This window comes from Pleurodeles waltl, chromosome 5, assembly GCF_031143425.1.
Source record: "Pleurodeles waltl isolate 20211129_DDA chromosome 5, aPleWal1.hap1.20221129, whole genome shotgun sequence".
In the NCBI taxonomy this organism is placed as follows: domain Eukaryota; kingdom Metazoa; phylum Chordata; class Amphibia; order Caudata; family Salamandridae; genus Pleurodeles; species Pleurodeles waltl.
The window spans coordinates 580435596-580453514 of NC_090444.1; the positions used below are offsets into that span (position 1 = coordinate 580435596).

The following is a 17919-nucleotide window of genomic DNA, read 5'->3' on the forward strand; positions in this document are numbered from 1 at the left end:
AGCATCACAGCGTATTTTTGAATAACATGCATGGTGGAAAAAATTATTTCTAAGGACATATTTTTACCCTTAAAGTCCCCTATATCACAGCCTGGGGTCAGTTTACCTCCACCCTGACCCCTAATGCCACTTTTCATTTTGTTATTTAGCCCTGAGGACCGTGTCCCGAAACCTAAAATGGCATCCGCAACTTTTTGGTAAGGTTGCGGCCATCCAATCAGAGCATTCCTGCTGGCATGCGCATTCATGAATTCGCCACTATAATCGCAAAAACGTCACAATGGATCCGCATCCCTAGAAATGCAAATGTATTTCCCCTTTAATATCTCAAAAAGTATTAAACAGATTCACACCAAATATCCAATGATGTAATCTATGTACCAAAACCTACCTCTCTGCCAAATTTGGTGTAATTCCGTCCAGCGGTTTCCGGCTGGAGGCATGTTCAAAACTCCTATGGGAATTAACATGAAAAACTCATGTTTTATGACCCCCCCTTTATCTCAGTGCCTGCTTGACAGATCATCCCGAAATTTCCATGTGCCACAAGAATCATTGCACACTTTTTTGGGGAAAATTTTGTGAAGATTCATCAAACGGTGCCAAAGATATAGGCAAGTCAAAAACACTTTTTCTTTGGTGACATGGTCCTAACTATAGCTACCTACTGGGGACCTCCAGTAGGTTATACAATATGTATTTGTGCTCAGACACACAACTTATGGTCCTACTTGCTTGTGCTACTTACTTTTACTTCTGTCTGGTGTCAAATTCTGAATGTTGGTGGTTGTTCCCTCTATTGCGAATGTCATTAAACATTGCCCAACACTGTACACCTACTTAAAACTTTCTAATAGTTGTTCTACACTTTGATAGAATGTCATAGCCATTCAGGATATCATTTAGCCGTATAATGGCCCCTAAATCTGCTTCAGTTTATACTGAGTGGCAGGAGCATTGCTGTCAATAGATCAACAGGTGCAGTGGCGCTGGGCCCACGGGCTTGATGGGCCGACTTCATCCCTGTTAATGGGTGCTTTTTATATACAAATCTAGACGGTGGGAGAACACATTTCTTAATGGTATTAGGCCCACAAGGCTCTGGGTCTGCCATTAGTGCAACTGGTTGTAGAACTCTCCAACACATTGGCACCAATTTGTAGAAGGCTAAGAATGAAGCATGCTTGCAAACTCCAAAAATGATACCACACAACTTATGAACCTTCAGGAAGACTGTGCCTAACGTTGGGCTGTTGTAAACATTTTGCTTCTTACCACCTACTCCCGTCCAGGGCAGTAAGTGAAGGGTGCAGTTTGATTCAAAGAGGACAATGGAGCTGCCACTCTCAGCACTACAGGAGTTTTGCAGGGTGACTGTTGGTGATGCAGGAGGCAGGAGTCTGTTCTCATGCCTGATTTGGTGCACTCCTATGAATCCATAAAGTTCATGACCAGACTTCTTCCGTGCCAAGCATGTGTCGCATGGGCTCTCATTATCTTAATGAGGGTGCTGAGTTCGGGCAGCAGCATCACCTGAATTGTGGGAAACTGAGTCCAATCTCACAACATGTGACAACTGTCAGCCTAATCCGTTTTCGGTCAGCTAACAGCGCCTCATCTCTGCCCAAGAGCAGGGATGATTTGTAACAAACGGGCGCATGACAAGATGACTTCTCAGGGAAATCGTGGTGTATCAGATCTCATTCTTTTCTCTCAGTTACATTAGTTTCATACACGCAAAGACAAACAGAGGCAGAAAATAGTTCAATGATATTTAATGAATCAGCTGCATCTTAGATAAAATGGCATGAAATGAAATATTGAGAATGATGAAACAAACTAGAAGCAAAATGGTGACAAGGAAAGTGAAACACAGGAAAAGTCCCACCATACTATCATTATATACACTATATGCAAATCCTACCTACGCTATGTTAGAGCACAGCAGGATATGTCCCAATCCACCCTTCAGCATTCCCTCCTGGGAAGACATCATCCTCCATACCTGAGCAAGGAAGCCTGTTGTCTATAGATACACAATTCCCATGTGTGCCAGGGTACCAGTGATCTCAGCAAGCAGCTCTAGCAAAGTCAATCAGCTTGCAGTTGTGGTAAACTTGCTGGAATCTCCCTCTAACGTGCATAGGACAGAAAAGTGTTTTTATAATAAAACAGCTGATGTTCCTCGGAAAATGTCCACACATAAGGATGATTGTGTGTTTCTGTGAACACTGGAGACCACTTGTGTCAGTAACTCTATCTCGCTGCAGCCTTGAGGAAAGCACAAAATGAAAAGAATGGCTTGCTAGGAAAAACAATGCTTTCCTAGGCGAAAGAACAATTTGATAAAGAAATTAAAAAAACACCACAATTGTGGTTTATTCTGAAATAATAAAAATAAAGCAGAATAAAATGTAACTGGAGTAAAAGGCTCAAGCCGCAGGCCTAGTTGCTAAAATACCATGCTAAGATGCATCACTAAAATGGCTATACAACACATGCATGCATACATGCTGCTGCATACGTATCTTAATAACATGACAAATGGAGCTGTAGTTAGATATCCCTAGCTACAGCTTCCCCCCGCTTGACATATATTTACTCCATAATTTAGTCTAACTGCATGTGAAGAATATGAGCTGGACTAGCTCTCACTCCATTTTAATTCAGTGCACTCAAAGGTTGCTTAATTGCATGCCTAGGTCACAGTCAGACCCCTAGAAGTCACGTAGATATTTTATGTTGTGTTATATTTTATTTTGTTTGATTTATTACTTTTCGATTTTTCTCTTAGTTTCAATTGTTACTTGGTTTATTTTTGCACATATGAATGCATTTTCTATTGTTCTTCATTTCTGGAACATTTGTCTCATCAAATTATTCTCTTTGTAGTTTAACTTAATGCTGGCCACTGAGTTTTACATTACTTTGGCTACAATTTTTGTTTTGTTGAATTGTTCAACACAACATCTCAATATTACTATAATTTTTGTGTTCGGGTCAAGCTTGCAAAGTTGAGTCAGGATTACTCATAAAGAAATATGGGCCAGATGTAGCTAGAAACCAATTTGCGAGTTGCAAATTGCGAGTCCTTCCGACTCGCAATTTGCAACTCTCAGATTGGTATGCAGAAAGGTGTCTCAGACACCTTCTGCGACTCGCTATGGGGTCGCAAAGACCCACCTCTTAAATATTTATGAGGTGGGTCGCAGTTTGCGACCCCATAGCGAGTCTAGGCACTCACGGGGATGGTGGCCTGCTGGAGACAGCAGACCACCATGTCCGTGACTGCTTTTAAATAAAGCATTTTTTTTTTCTCTTTGCAGCCCGTTTCCCTTGAAGGAAAACGAGCTGCAAATAGAAAAAAATACTGAAACCTTTTTGTTTAGGTTTTTTTCAGAGTAGGCAGTGGTCCATAGGACCACTGCCTGCTCTGAAAAAACATTATTGTGAGCACTCACAAAGGGGAAGGGGTCCCATGGGGACCCCTTCCTGTTTGCGAATGAGTTACCATCCACTTGAAGTGGATGGTAACTGCGGGTTGATTTACGACCGCTTTCGCGGTCCCAAATCAACCCTACATTGCGGTGCGACTCGCAAATAGGTAGGGAACGCCCCTTCCTATTTGCGAGTCTGAAACACATTTTGCGAGTCGGTACCGACTCGCAATATGTGTTTCAGCATCACGTGAGGGCATTAGCGCCTCGCAAACGACGTTTTTCACTGTTTGCGAGGCGCTAATGCCTTCTTACATCTGGCCCTACATCTTTCTTCGTCACCCTTTGGTTTAGGCCATGTAAGTAGTCATTCGCAACTTACATTAAAACTGTGGGCATGGTTTAGAACCGACTGATGACATGAAATCAACCAACTTTTACTGGATACGAAAATTCACTCAGGAGTGGTAAATCCATAGATGTAGGTCCAGCATCATTATTGCCAATAAGCAGGGGTAAAAACATAAAAACGTGAAGATAGCTCTTCTGTATATAATATGAAAGTTCCACCACACCACAGTGATACAATCAGCAGATGTAGCTGAATATGAGAAGCCTGTTACTCAGGGTAACAAGCCAGCATGTCCAAGTGTTGAATTATGTGGGTACCACAACATGCCTGCTATTTATGGGTACATTTCCAGTGCCTCCACATATAGATAAAAAACTGCTTCCACTGCATTTGTTATTTTCGCAACATTTCCAAATTAATGTGCTCATTGGTTCTTAATCCACCAGCGAAACCAATGATTTTGGCTGATCCTCCAATGGTGACTTGCCTGTGTGACTTTCTACTGAACTTCAAATGGATTAGATAATGGAAACAATTTTTATGGTGTGGGAGTGCTCACCGAACAGATTTATTTTCTACTTCAAGCTTTATGGAATATTTTGGTCACACCTTTTAATTGTCATACCATCCTGTTCTTTACCACATGCAAATAACATTCCTTTCCACGTGAAATTACATTTTATGTACCACAATGTGAAGTCCTAACCAGACAGGAGTGCATCTTTGATTGCTTAATTATGCATATAGAATTCATTCCCACTAAATTCCCACCTGTAATTAAAAAATAAATACATTGTACCCAAACTGTTTTTTGACCCCATGCCCTCATGAAATAATACCTTAATCGAAACACATGGACCACTCTAATCGTTAAACTAATAAGCATGAATTTTGGGTGGAAATTCTCACATAGGATACAAAAAATATAGATTTAGTCATTAATTGTATGTTCAAAACCATAGTATTTTAGTATTTAAATGTATACCAGCTGGTAAATCAGACATTGTGCAATTACACAGTGTACTATAGGGTAGATTAAGTCAGGTGGAGTACCACAGCTGTGCGCTGGGGATAGCAGCTGAAGAGAGTTCAAGAGATTAAACCACAACTACACTGAAAAAATTATATGACATACATACTAACACAGCTTTTAAACTAAGAGGCTTTCAAACCAATTCTTCATCTTTTGGTATTCACACAAAATATATCCAAAACACACAAGGCCTGATTTAAAACTCAGCTTACATGTTAATCCTTCACAACAGTGATGGATATCCCAACCGCTGAAATTTAAATTTTGGCGGACAGGATGTCCATCACTGTTGTGACAGAGTAACCCATCTGCCGAGTTCTAAATCAGGCCCATAGTCCTTACATGAAGCAGCCCTCAGAGGGCGGCTCAATTTGTAGTGCCACTGGATATGCAGGATATACATTAAAGATATATTTCTAAAAAAACAATATACATCTAATGGACTTTTGGGTCATCCTCCTTCAGCGACTACCTTCTTTGGCTCAGGGCTGTTCTGCCATTGACTTACCGATCTGCCTCTGGCATGAGACACTGTCAATCACAACTTTAAGTATTTTTAGTATTTCTAGTGTGTGTATGTGGGTATCATTCCTACTGCATTGGGATGCCTGAGGGACTGTTTTACATCTGAAATGTATGGTCCAATTATCACACATTTGATCACATTCATTGAATTGTGTTAGACATAAATAAAGCAGTCCTTTTTTTTCATTGTAGTAACCTTTTTCCAGATTTTTTTCAGTATTCAAGCATGCGGCTCCGTAACCTGCATGCTGACTGATTCTGAATGCGGCAGCCATCTTTAAAAAGAATTCTGCATACTGTATGTTTGTTTTCCCATTCCAAGATGGCTGCCACATTTACAATAGTTTGTAAATGTACATGCTACCTAAATATCACAAAGGAGTAAAGCTGGCAGTGAGAAGCAGTGTGGCACAGGTATGGGGGCAAATCTTGGCAACGCACTCAGACACTAATGACTGGCCTTGCTCACAGTAGAAAAAGCAGTAAGTAACAAGACATCCACAATGTTGATTCAAAACATATCGACCATCGTGGAATAATAAATTAATGGCACAGTATTTTACAATGCCTTTCTTAGATGACCACCACAATTTGATTCTAACTGTTGCAGCAATCTGGAAAGGTGAAACAATGATAGACTGTGTACAATGCCAGTTCAAGAGGGTTGACACATTGCACTGATAAGTGTCCCTGAATATGCATCATGCTGCTTGCCACTGTCAGCGTTGGCCCTGTAACATATACGAGTAATAATGCGACCCGTTTACTATATTTTATTTGCTTTGGAAAGGTCAAAGCGTGCATTACTTTTTATACTTTTTGTTTTTATGGTACAGTGTCATTGTTCTTTTAACATGGTAGGTCATGTGCTGTTGTTATTTGATACAGATATATGGCTGCCTTTAATGCAAGTTAACTATTGTATAGGCCAAGTATTGTAAAGCCAGTAGGCCGAATGTTAATGTGGTAATGAATGCAAACCCAGGCATGCACTAATAGTGCCATTTACATGCAACCGGTATGCCTCTATGTCTCCTCTGCATAAGCCTTGTTTATTATCAGCCAGGCTTGGGATGAGTGTATTAGCACAATTAAAGCCAGATTAAACAGCCTTCTAGGTTTGCAAGTTGTACTATGTGTCCGTTGAGAGGGGTAGTGATAGGAAAACATGCATGATTTGTGACCAAGTTGACCTTTTTGAAAATACATTTGTCTTCAGAAATGCTATTTATTTACCATTTAGTTTCACAATCTAGGGCATTGTCCGCAGAACTAATGTACTGTAAAGCTTTCTGATTATGTCCCTATTATTTTTCAGGAATCATATGTATGGAAGATGTATCAAGAACGCTGTTGGGAGTTCTTTCCTGCTGGGGACTGCTTCCGCAAACAGTATGAAGACCAGCTCAATTAAGCATAGGTCTGACTCCAGTATTCAGTCAACTGGAAGGGCACGCGCAGCTTCCAAGCTCACCGAGGAGTGCACATGGAAGTTTCAAGATCCACCTGAACCCGTGTGCTTTTGCTGGGCAGAAAGGCATTCTTTGGACAGCCTTTCTGCTTTCATTTTCCAGGTACATTGGTTCGGAAAATGACAGTGCCATGGATATCTCACTGTAGAAGTGCCCTGGGAAGAGGAAGAACACAAAAAACCCCTGCCTCTGCAAAAAACAGAGCACATAAATAATATACTTTCTTGACACACTCAGACAGTTCCCTAGCCTGTGTGAGACTTCCTTTGAAATGGCAGTTTGTAAAAGAAAATGGAATCGCCACGCGCATTCATTCTGTTTATTTCATCATCCACGAAGGAGCGATATTGATCAAGCTGCAGTGGGGGAAATAGTGCCTTACTATATGTGGGTTGAGCTATGCAGAAGATGAGTGCATGTCATCTTACCTTTTCCTAATTTCCAGCCATTTTAGATTAAAGTGGGATATTTTATTTTTGTTGTTCTTTTGATGGGAGGAAGGGTGGGTGGGAACTGATAGGGGCTTTGGGAGGGGAGCGTTATTTACCTGCAATCTCCCTATTTATTTTAAGAAGACCATATGTGGCATGTCTCAGGACAAAAAATAGGATCTCCTTATCAAGCTAAATCGACTTTTCTCTGCCTCCTTAGCCTTTTCTCTTATTTTTGGTAATGCTCAGATGCAGCACTGCAACTTTATGAATCTTTTTCTATAAAACAAAGAAAACCCTAAAAAAGTGACTTTTAGAAGAAATGTTCCATTGCATGTTTATTATGCAAGTTTAAACAAAAGAAGCAAACTACAAAAGTTGATTGACGTGACAAAGCCTTCACGGTAAATTATATATCCATGGTAATATAGTGTTGTGGGCTTTCTTGTACCATCCAGTATCACTGGCCGCACAACCCCAGTGTTATGAACTTGACTTTAGGGCTCGTTTGGGATCATTTTGCCATCTGTGAAAAGTATTGACATTGAGAATGTCTTGTTTGTCCATTCCTTCTGAAAATAGATGCCGAAGCAATATCCATTCAGGGACACAATCAGTTGCTCTCATGATGCACCAGTGATGTGTACACCACTCCGTTTGATTCTTTTTAGTTGTTATGCCAATGATCTTTAACAATAAAAATACAGATTGATTCAGAATGGAAAGCAGAATTACTTTTAAAGATGATCATTTTTATTTCGGTCTCTAAACTGTAATAGTAAATGCTGGAGAACGTCAAAAGTAGAACATGCCTTTAGTTTTGTGTCCTGGTACGGGATACAGGTAAATGGGATCCCTCCTATAGCAAGATCTCATTATAGAACCATTAATATGCAAATAAGCATTGGCAAAGTCAATATGTCAGAGTGTTTGCTAAGTTAAAATGGTTCTTGATCTGCAAGTATACTTGTGTGTTTTATTGGATTGATGTGAGAAAGTGTAAGCAGATGGCTTGATGACTGGATGGAAGAATGAGTGAAAAATGGAAAACTGATGGGCAAGTGAATGGATTGATCTTTGCATGTATGAGTGCATGGATAAATGAGTGAATGAACGTAGCAGCAGATGAGTACAGGGCACATCAGTCTAATGAACTAAGGCAGAAGTGATAATATTAAAATGCTGAGAATTATCAATACTATGCCAACAAATGTATCATTTACCAGTAAAAAAAACAGGCAAATTCACAGAATTGCTAGTTCAAAAAAACAGTCTTTTACAAAAGTGTCTGCGTAATACCATGTTGTTGCCCGGCATATCTCAGTTAAGAGTACACTATTAGCTTCTGCCCAGGTTGCTGCAACACCCATATGGCAGTGTTTCCCAAACTGTGGGTCACGACCCACTGGTGAGTTGAAGACAATTATTGGTGGTCGGGGAAGTCCCAGTAATCTATAAAGATACCTTTAAATTCTGTATTTATCTTGCCACATTTGCTGTGCTTCAAAGACAAAGGGCATATCTCATTCTCTGCCTTCAGCTTGTCATTTTGACATGAGGACTTATGTTTACAAAAGAATCTCACTTTGCAATTAGAGAAAAAAAGTAAAGTGAATTATGTGGCAGTCTTACTGGGGTGTATGAAGTGTGATCAGAAAGCCTGTAGGCATTAGGATGTCATTTTTAAGTAACACAACAATATATAAATACCTGTAAATGAACAGAACACATTCATTGGTTAGGAAAGGAGAAAGGAAGCACATTTTTTGTAATTTTGAAGTGCGATGAAAACAAAGATTTTAATAGGATCAGAACAAATCAAGACTCTTTACTTGGTGATGCACAAATAATAACTATTCATTGGAACTTGATTTCCACACGTTCTCATTTTTATGTATTATAGTTTTATCACAAAAACTGTATGTTTGTGCCAATGGCGTGACCATTCAATGGAAACAGTGCTATCTTCAAATGAAAATGACCTACAACACAATGTTTTGGTTACATTTAAAATTGCCTGCATCATGTCTGTTCGGAATTGGGCCTCTAGTTGGAAGAGGTATGCACCCTGCCCAAGTAGGGACCACAATCCTAGTCAGGATAATTCACAACACAATCTAAATTATCCCGTGCTCACCCTCTGATAGCTTTGCACAGCGCAGACAGGCTTAACCTAGAAGCCAAAGTGTAAAGTATTTGTGCAATTACTCATACAGCAACACAGTGAAAACACCACAAAAAGTTCTCAACACCAGTTTAGAAAAATAAGTAATATTTATCTGAATAAAACAAGACCAAAACGACAAAGGTCCAATATACACCAGTCAAGATATCACTTTTTAGAAGTGTAAGGAAGTCTTAATCCATTGGAAACAACGGTTGTATCTCTTTAGCATAAAGTACCTGGGATGCGTCAAAAACAAAGTCAACGGTCTCAATTCCTTATTGAAGTGCGGGGTTGATGACAAATTGACACCCAGGGTTGATGCGTGAAAATCCAGACACACTGTGATGATGGAACTGCGGTGAAACAGGCGATGCGTTGGATTTTCCGGTGCTGCGTCGATTTTGCAGGCTTTGTGCCAATTTTTCAGCTGCAAAACAGGCGTTGCGTAGGTTTTTCCGTTGTTTTGAGGCAGGAATTTTCTCTTTTAGGTAAAGTCTTTGATGGCCCTGAGACGTCTTAACAGGAGGAAAGCTGACAAGTCCTTCAAACTTACTTGTGGTGGGAAGGCAGCAAGGCAACCAGCAGAAGAGGAGTTCTTCCAGAAAAGCAGTCCAGTTGAGTCCTTTGGGCAACACTGCAGTCCTTCTTACAGAGTCCTGTTGTAGGTACAGACGTGTCTGATTTTTACAGGGTCACAGACCCAGTAAATATACCAGTAAATATACTCAAATGTGCCTTTGAAATTGAGGAGACTTAAAAGAGTTGTTTTGAAGTGCACCACTTCCCTTTCAACCCAGCCCGGACTGCCAGGAGATCTGTGGGAGGTTATCAGTCCTTTGTGTGGGTCCCTCCACCCTTCCTGAAGAGGAAGACCCATCATTATGCAGATGAGTGCAGAGGTAGTGAAGCTGCAGACACAGGCTTGCAATGGCAGGCCTGAGACATGGTTAAGGGGCTACTCATGTGGGTGGCACAATCAGTGCTGTAGGCCCACTAGTAGCATTTAAGTTACTGCCCCTGGGCAGATATAGTGCACTTTACTAGGGACTTATAGGTAAATTAATTCTGCCAATTGGGTAGGAGCCAATTTTACAATGTTTAGGAGAGAGAGCACTACTACTTTAGCACTGGTCAGCAGTGGTAATTTGTGCAGAGTCCCAAAATAAACAAAAAAGAGATCAGAAAAATGGAGGGAGGCAGGCAGAACTTTGGGGGAAGACCACCCTAAGGCTGTCATGTCTAACATGTCCTCCCAGCTTAAAGTGGGGAAAGCTACCCAGTGCCTTGGGAGCTTTCGTCACTAAGGCAGAAAAATCTGGGGGAGCCCATCAGCATTGATGTGGTCTGTCCTCGGGCAGTGCTCCACTGTAAAGTACATTCCCTGCAGGGAGATGAACCACCTCAAGAGTTTAGGATTTTCACCCATCAAACAGATATGGTCTCAGCTTCTTCTGTGCCCAAACCACAGCAAATGCTTGTCTTTCAATGGCATTCCACCTCTGTTCCTGTGGAAGTAACCTCCTGTTAATGAAGCCTACCGATTGGTCTAGGCACTCTTCATTCAATTGTGCTAAGACTGCGCCTATGCCATGCTCTGAAGCATCCATCTACACAATTAATTCCTTACAGTAATCAGGAGTCCTGAGCACAAATGCTGTGCACATGGCTTCCTTAAGAGAATCAAAGGCTTTCTGACGAGTCTCTGTTTGGATCTCCAACCTGGGCTGCTTCTTAGAAGTCAGCTCAGTTAGGGTGCAACAATGATACCATAACCCTTAATTAATCTTTTGTAGTAGCCTGGGAGGCCTAGGAAGGCTCTCACTTTGGTTTGGGTTGTAGGTAGTTGCTAGCCCATGATGGTTTCAATCTTGGCCTGGACCTTGCCACCACCTACCAAGTGTCCCAAATACACCACAGAACCCTGCCCAGTCTGGCATTTGCTGGTCTTGATTGCTTGGCCTGCCTGTTGCAGGGTCTGAAGCACCTCTTGGCGGTGATATAGGTGTTTCTCCCAGCTGGCACTGTAGACAGCATTGTCATCTATGTAGGTGGCACATACATCTTCCTTGCCAGCCAGTACTCTGTCAACCAACTGTTGGAAGGTAGCAGGGGCATTCTTCAAGCCAAGGGACATCACCCAGAATTGGTAACTGCCCTCAGGGGTTGAGAAAGCTGACCTCTATTTTGGTCCCTCAGTGAAGGCGATTTGCAAGTAACCTAATGTTAAATCAAAGGTACTGAGAATTTGGCAGTGCCTACCCTGTTGATGAGCTCATCAGCTCTGGGGATGGGGTGTGCATCAGTCTTGGTGACAGAATTGAGGCCCGTAGTCCACGCAGAGCCGAAGTCTGGTTTGGCAACCAGTGGGGCGGCCTTCGGTACCAACACCACGGGGCTGGACCACAGACTGCTAGAGGGTTCAATTACCCCTAAAGCTAGCACCTTGGAGATGTCCTCCTGGATGCTGGCTCTCACCCTGTTTGGCAAACTGTAAATTGTGTTCTTTACAGGGGGACTGTCTTCTGTGGCAATGTCAGATGTGTGAGCTCAGGGGTGAGGGAACACAGTGAGGCAAATTGTCCCAGCAACTGGTAACAGTCGCCTTGCTGCTCTGTGGTCAGGATGGCAGAGGGGTTGACACCCTCCACTGACCCATCATGTTCCTGTGCAGACAGGAGGCCAGGGAGAAGCTCACGTTCCTCCTTCACACCCACATCTATCACATGGAGCATGCTCAGTTCAGACCTCTCAAAGTGAGGCTTGAATCTGTTGACATGGAGCACTCTTAGGGGATTCCTAGGGATCTGGAGATCCACTGCATAAGTGACCTCCCTCTTATACTCCTTGATTTCGTATGGGCCAGTCCAGCAGCCCTGGAAAGCTCTGGGCTCTACTGCCTCCACGACCCATACTTTCTGGACAGGCTAAAACTCTACCAGAGTTGTCCTGTGGTCATGCCAACATTTCATCACCTCTTGGCTGGCCTCGAGGTTGCTCTTGGCCTTTTTCCAATAGCGCTGCCTCTGGTTATGGAGGGCCAACATGTAGCTGACCACAACCTTGGGGGGGTTTGCTAGGAGCTTTCTCCCACCTTTCATTGACAATGCTCAAAGGTCCTCTGACAGGGTGGCCATAGAGGAGTTCAAAGGGACTGAACCCTACTCCTTTCTGTGGCACCTCCCTGTAGACAAAGAGAAGACATGGCAAGAGGATGTCCCACTTACGCCTCATGGCCTTAGGTAATCCTGCAATCATCCCCTTCAAAGTCTTGTTGAACGCTATCCCACAGCGTTTGTGTTTTGCTTTGCTTTTGCCGCCCTAAGTGCGCCGGGTATGCCCAGACGTGGGTCCCGGGCTCACTGTGCCACTGGATTCAAGCTAGCCTGGCTGATGAGGGGTGAAACCCCGAAACCGGTCCCAGGATGCTTGTTTCCGGTCCAGGGAGAACCTGGCCTGGCAGTTCGGGCTGGACTGTTCCCATGAGGAACAGGGTCAAGACTGATTTGCATATGGCTGGGTTCAAACTGGGGTGGCATGGTGAGCAAAATAATGGATGGATTAAACCCAGATCTGTGACTGGGGGTGAATGTTTGATTGGTTCCGCATTCCGTCCATCCAGTTACGCTATCCCACAGCGTTTGGGTTTTGCTTTGCTTTTGCCGCCCTAAGTGCGCCGGGTATGCCCAGACGTGGGCCCCGGGCTCACTGTGCCACTGGATTCAAGCTAGCCTGGCTGATGAGGGGTGAAACCCTGAAACCGGTCCCAGGATGCTTGTTTCCGGTCCAGGGAGAACCTGGCCTGGCAGTTCGGGCTGGACTGTTCCCATGAGGAACAGGGTCAAGACTGATTTGCATATGGCTGGGTTCAAACTGGGGTGGCATGGTGAGCAAAATAATGGATGGATTAAACCCAGATCTGTGACTGGGGGTGAATGTTTGATTGGTTCCGCATTCCGTCCATCCAGTTACGCTATCCCACAGTGTTTGTGTTTTGCTTTGCTTTTGCCGCCCTAAGTGCGCCGGGTATGCCCAGACGTGGGACCCGGGCTCACTGTGCCACTGGATTCAAGCTAGCCTGGCTGATGAGGGGTGAAACCCCGAAACCGGTCCCAGGATGCTTGTTTCCGGTCCAGGGAGAACCTGGCCTGGCAGTTCGGGCTGGACTGTTCCCATGAGAAACAGGGTCAAGACTGATTTGCATATGGCTGGGTTCAAACTGGGGTGGCATGGCGAGCAAAATAATGGATGGATTAAACCCAGATCTGTGACTGGGGGTGAATGTTTGATTGGTTCTGCATTCCGTCCATCCAGTTACGCTATCCCACAGCGTTTGTGTTTTGCTTTGCTTTTGCCGCCCTAAGTGCGCCGGGTATGCCCAGACGTGGGTCCCGGGCTCACTGTGCCACTGGATTCAAGCTAGCCTGGCTGATGAGGGGTGAAACCCCGAAACCGGTCCCAGGATGCTTGTTTCCGGTCCAGGGAGAACCTGGCCTGGCAGTTCGGGCTGGACTGTTCCCATGAGGAACAGGGTCAAGACTGATTTGCATATGGCTGGGTTCAAACTGGGGTGGCATGGTGAGCAAAATAATGGATGGATTAAACCCAGATCTGTGACTGGGGGTGAATGTTTGATTGGTTCTGCATTCCGTCCATCCAGTTACGCTATCCCACAGCGTTTGTGTTTTGCTTTGCTTTTGCCGCCCTAAGTGCGCCGGGTATGCCCAGACGTGGGTCCCGGGCTCACTGTGCCACTGGATTCAAGCTAGCCTGGCTGATGAGGGGTGAAACCCCGAAACCGGTCCCAGGATGCTTGTTTCCGGTCCAGGGAGAACCTGGCCTGGCAGTTCGGGCTGGACTGTTCCCATGAGGAACAGGGTCAAGACTGAATTGCATATGGCTGGGTTCAAACTGGGGTGGCATGGTGAGCAAAATAATGGATGGATTAAACCCAGATCTGTGACTGGGGGTGAATGTTTGGTTGGTTCCGCATTCCGTCCATCCAGTTACGCTATCCCACAGCGTTTGTGTTTTGCTTTGCTTTTGCCGCCCTAAGTGCACCGGGTATGCCCAGCCGTGGGTCCCGGGCTCACTGTGCCACTGGATTCAAGCTAGCCTGGCTGATGAGGGGTGAAACTCCGAAACCGGTCCCAGGATGCTTGTTTCCGGTCCAGGGAGAACCTGGCCTGGCAGTTCGGGCTGGACTGTTCCCATGAGGAACAGGGTCAAGACTGATTTGCATATGGCTGGGTTCAAACTGGGGTGGCATGGTGAGCAAAATAATGGATGGATTAAACCCAGATCTGTGACTGGGGGTGAATGTTTGATTGGTTCCGCATTCCGTCCATCCAGTTACGCTATCCCACAGCGTATGTGTTTTGCTTTGAACCTTTCAATCAGACCATTGGTTTGGGGGTGATATGGTGTGGTGAACTTGTAAGTGTCAAGGCCCAACTCTACGGGATCTATACGATGCCAATCAAGAGCCCACCTCCAGGCAGCACCAATTCAGATGCTATAATAGCTCTGAAGATTGGTGAGGCCAGGCGGGGGGAAGGGAAAACAGGAAGGTAACAGCTAGGAAGGAGATCTGAAAAGGAATAGATTAAATACAAAAAGAAACAATAGCAACAAATATTTTTATACTTTTTTCAATTTGTGTAAAGAAACACTTCTGCTGAATGATGTGTAAATTCTTAATATGAATTAAACATAGATCATGCCACTTTAAATCAAAATAACTGCGATGACTTATCGCCGCTGAAATCCTTCCAAAGAGTATATGCCAGGAGCTCAGAAGGAACGCTGTAATTATATACATATATATCACTCTTTATATTTAAACAACCAAAATCTCACAATAAAGAAACTCTGAATTAGAGTTGTTTCAATATCTTATCTAAAGTGTTAAAAAACATTCAGGCAAAATAACGATAATGTAATTATAACATGTAAATAAAAGCTTCACCAAAATATGAGTTCGTCAAGACATCGACAATGTTTTCTCATAAAACAAACCCCATTCCCTTCAGAGCGAAAACTCCCAAATGGAATCGACATTCGAACAAGGAATGCCAAACAAATACCAATTATTCTCAATACCGATAAAATTGCCTTTAGTCCAAAATCGCTCGTCTCTGGATGCAAATAAAGGAGCGGAAGCATGTGTTCACAAACCGCTCTCCTCCGAAAATACGTAAGAGCGGAAACAAAGTATCAAAGCCGCTAACCTTGAAGCGGAGCGTAAACAAAGTAACCAAGAAGTTCAAAGAAATCGACGGGAAAAACCCCGTTGGAACAAACTCACTGGCAGCGAGTCCGTCCACTCGCTCAAAGGGAATCCCCTATCAAAAGGCAGGAGAACAACAGAAGCGTCTTACTCGCAGGAAGATTTCCAGAATTGTAAGCACTGGAAGCCGGGTGTGGCTGGTAATTAGACCCTGCCCACGCCCCAACATAGCCACTACTAAAGGTCCAGAATAAGAATAGGGGCATTTTAACCACCATTTTGCACTGCTTCCAGGCAGATGTGAGTTGCCACAGGGATGGCATAGGAGGTGTGGCCTGCTGCAAGAAAGAAGGTAGCAGGCATGCATCTTAGTAGGAAGACTGCCATAAGAGCGCTGTGAAAGGCCATGCCTCCTGGAAATCCTGACAGTAAGTTACACCACACGCGTCCGACATGGACTTCATGTATGCAGATATAAAGTTATTACCTCAGTCAGACACTATTTGGGGAACCTCTCATGGGTAAAGATCTCCATCAGACTCCTGGTCACCACAGGTGCCGTCACTTTCCTCGGAGGGATTGCATCTTTGTTATGTGTTGCATGGTCCACCAAGACAAAGGTGAACCTGTTGCCTAGGGCTGTCTTGAGGTCCAATGGATGTATGACGTCAATGCCCACCCATTCAAAGGGGGTGCCAATGACAGGAAGTGGGATCAGGGGAGCTTTCAGCTTTTTTCCTGACTTCCCACTGGCCGGTGGGTTACTGGTCCTGCAGAATGTATCTGAGGCTGTCTTTGTTCTAGGCCAATAAAAGTTGGTGGGAAGCCTGGTGAAGAACTTGTCTTGTCCTAAATGTCCTGCCAGGTGTATGTCATGAGCCAAACCCAGTAGGAGGGCCCGGTAACACTGGGGGACTACCAGCACATGGACTGCTCCAGTACCCAGAGCCATAGGCTTGCTGTAGAGGAGATCATTCTCCCAGTAGGTTAGGTGTTCTCCAGAGGCTTCACCTGCCGCTTGGGCTGAAGCTTGTCACCTCCAGCTCTCAAGAGTTGGACAATCTGCACTTTGCAGAATTCCTCTCTGGTGGATGCACCCTCATTTTGCCAGCAAGCTCAGGTAGATCACGTAGGGTGGCAATCTCCTCCCTGGTTGGTTCAGGGGTCTCCTCCTTTTCAGGCACCCTGTCAACTTCCACCACAGAAACATCGGGGAACACTTTCCCATGCCCCTTGCCCCCTCCTTGCCAGCTGTCTGGGCCATAATTCCGGGATCCAGATGCCCTTGACTCCCTCCCTTCCCAGGCAGCCATGGACTGTATGGTCAGACAGGCCCACTCAGGCAATCCCATCATCTGTAAGTGAGAACTGAGCTCCATCTCCCTTTTAGAGTACCAGAGACCCCCCCACTCACAGGGAACCAGAGCCACCCGTAGATGGCTCTCATGATTGTCAGCGACTATGACTTGGTGGAACGTGTTTGGTTTGATCTGCTCTGTTGACACCAGCTGACACTTGACATTTGTCATGCTGGCTCCTGGTTCATGCAGAGCCTGCACCCATTGCCATTAATGGTGACCCACCGACTATACTTGGAAGTATTGGCAGGCATGTGGGCTTTTGGCAACATATCTTTATCCCGAGGGACACTGTCTGTTCCCCAAAACTAGATGGGACTAGCTCCTCTCCAAACACTACACTGGCCAACCCAGATGTCTGTCCACCAGTGGGTGCTGTGCCTTCCTGGGACATTTCGAGTCACCCCTACAGTGACCATACTTTGAGCACTCTGTGCATTGGGGTACAAACCTGCCTGTTTTATTGTCAAAGAACCCTTTCGTTTTAGGATCAGACTGGGTCTGGTTACCACTATTTCCTATATTATTTTGGGAGACTTTGGAGAACCCCTTATTTTTAAGTTTTTCTCCCCCCAAAATGGCTTTAATGGGAGTGTACTTGGTCTGGTTCCCAACTTCGAATCTTAGAAGCATGCCCCTCCTAAGTGTTTCGAAAAAAGAGGGGGGTAAGAGAGGAGGATTGGTCGGTCCAGTGTACGTCCTCCCAACACAGTACTAATATGATAAGGTACACTGTTCCGAAATTGGAAGGAAAGGAAAAACAGAAAGAGTCCTGTTAATCAGGAGCAATGGTCCTCACACACCGTATTTGGTGTCATGCTTCATCATCGGACAGCTCCTCGTCAGACTGGCGCTGCAATGTCTGACGGGCACCCCCCGAGGGGGGGCTCTTTGCCGGAGATCTTTTTGGATATACTC

At 44.4% G+C, this 17919-nt stretch overlaps 1 protein-coding gene across 1 annotated transcript in view; it reads left to right on the top strand.

The window, feature by feature from the left end:
- Window positions 1-7988, top strand: part of RYR2 (ryanodine receptor 2) — a 2714825-nt gene extending 2706837 nt beyond the window's left edge. Inside the window, exon 103 of the mRNA XM_069234403.1 lies at window positions 6666-7988. Within this exon, the coding sequence (XP_069090504.1) occupies window positions 6666-6761 (96 nt within the window). The 3' untranslated portion in view covers window positions 6762-7988. The remainder of the gene's footprint in view (window positions 1-6665) is intronic.
- Window positions 7989-17919: the final 9931 nt, after the last annotated feature.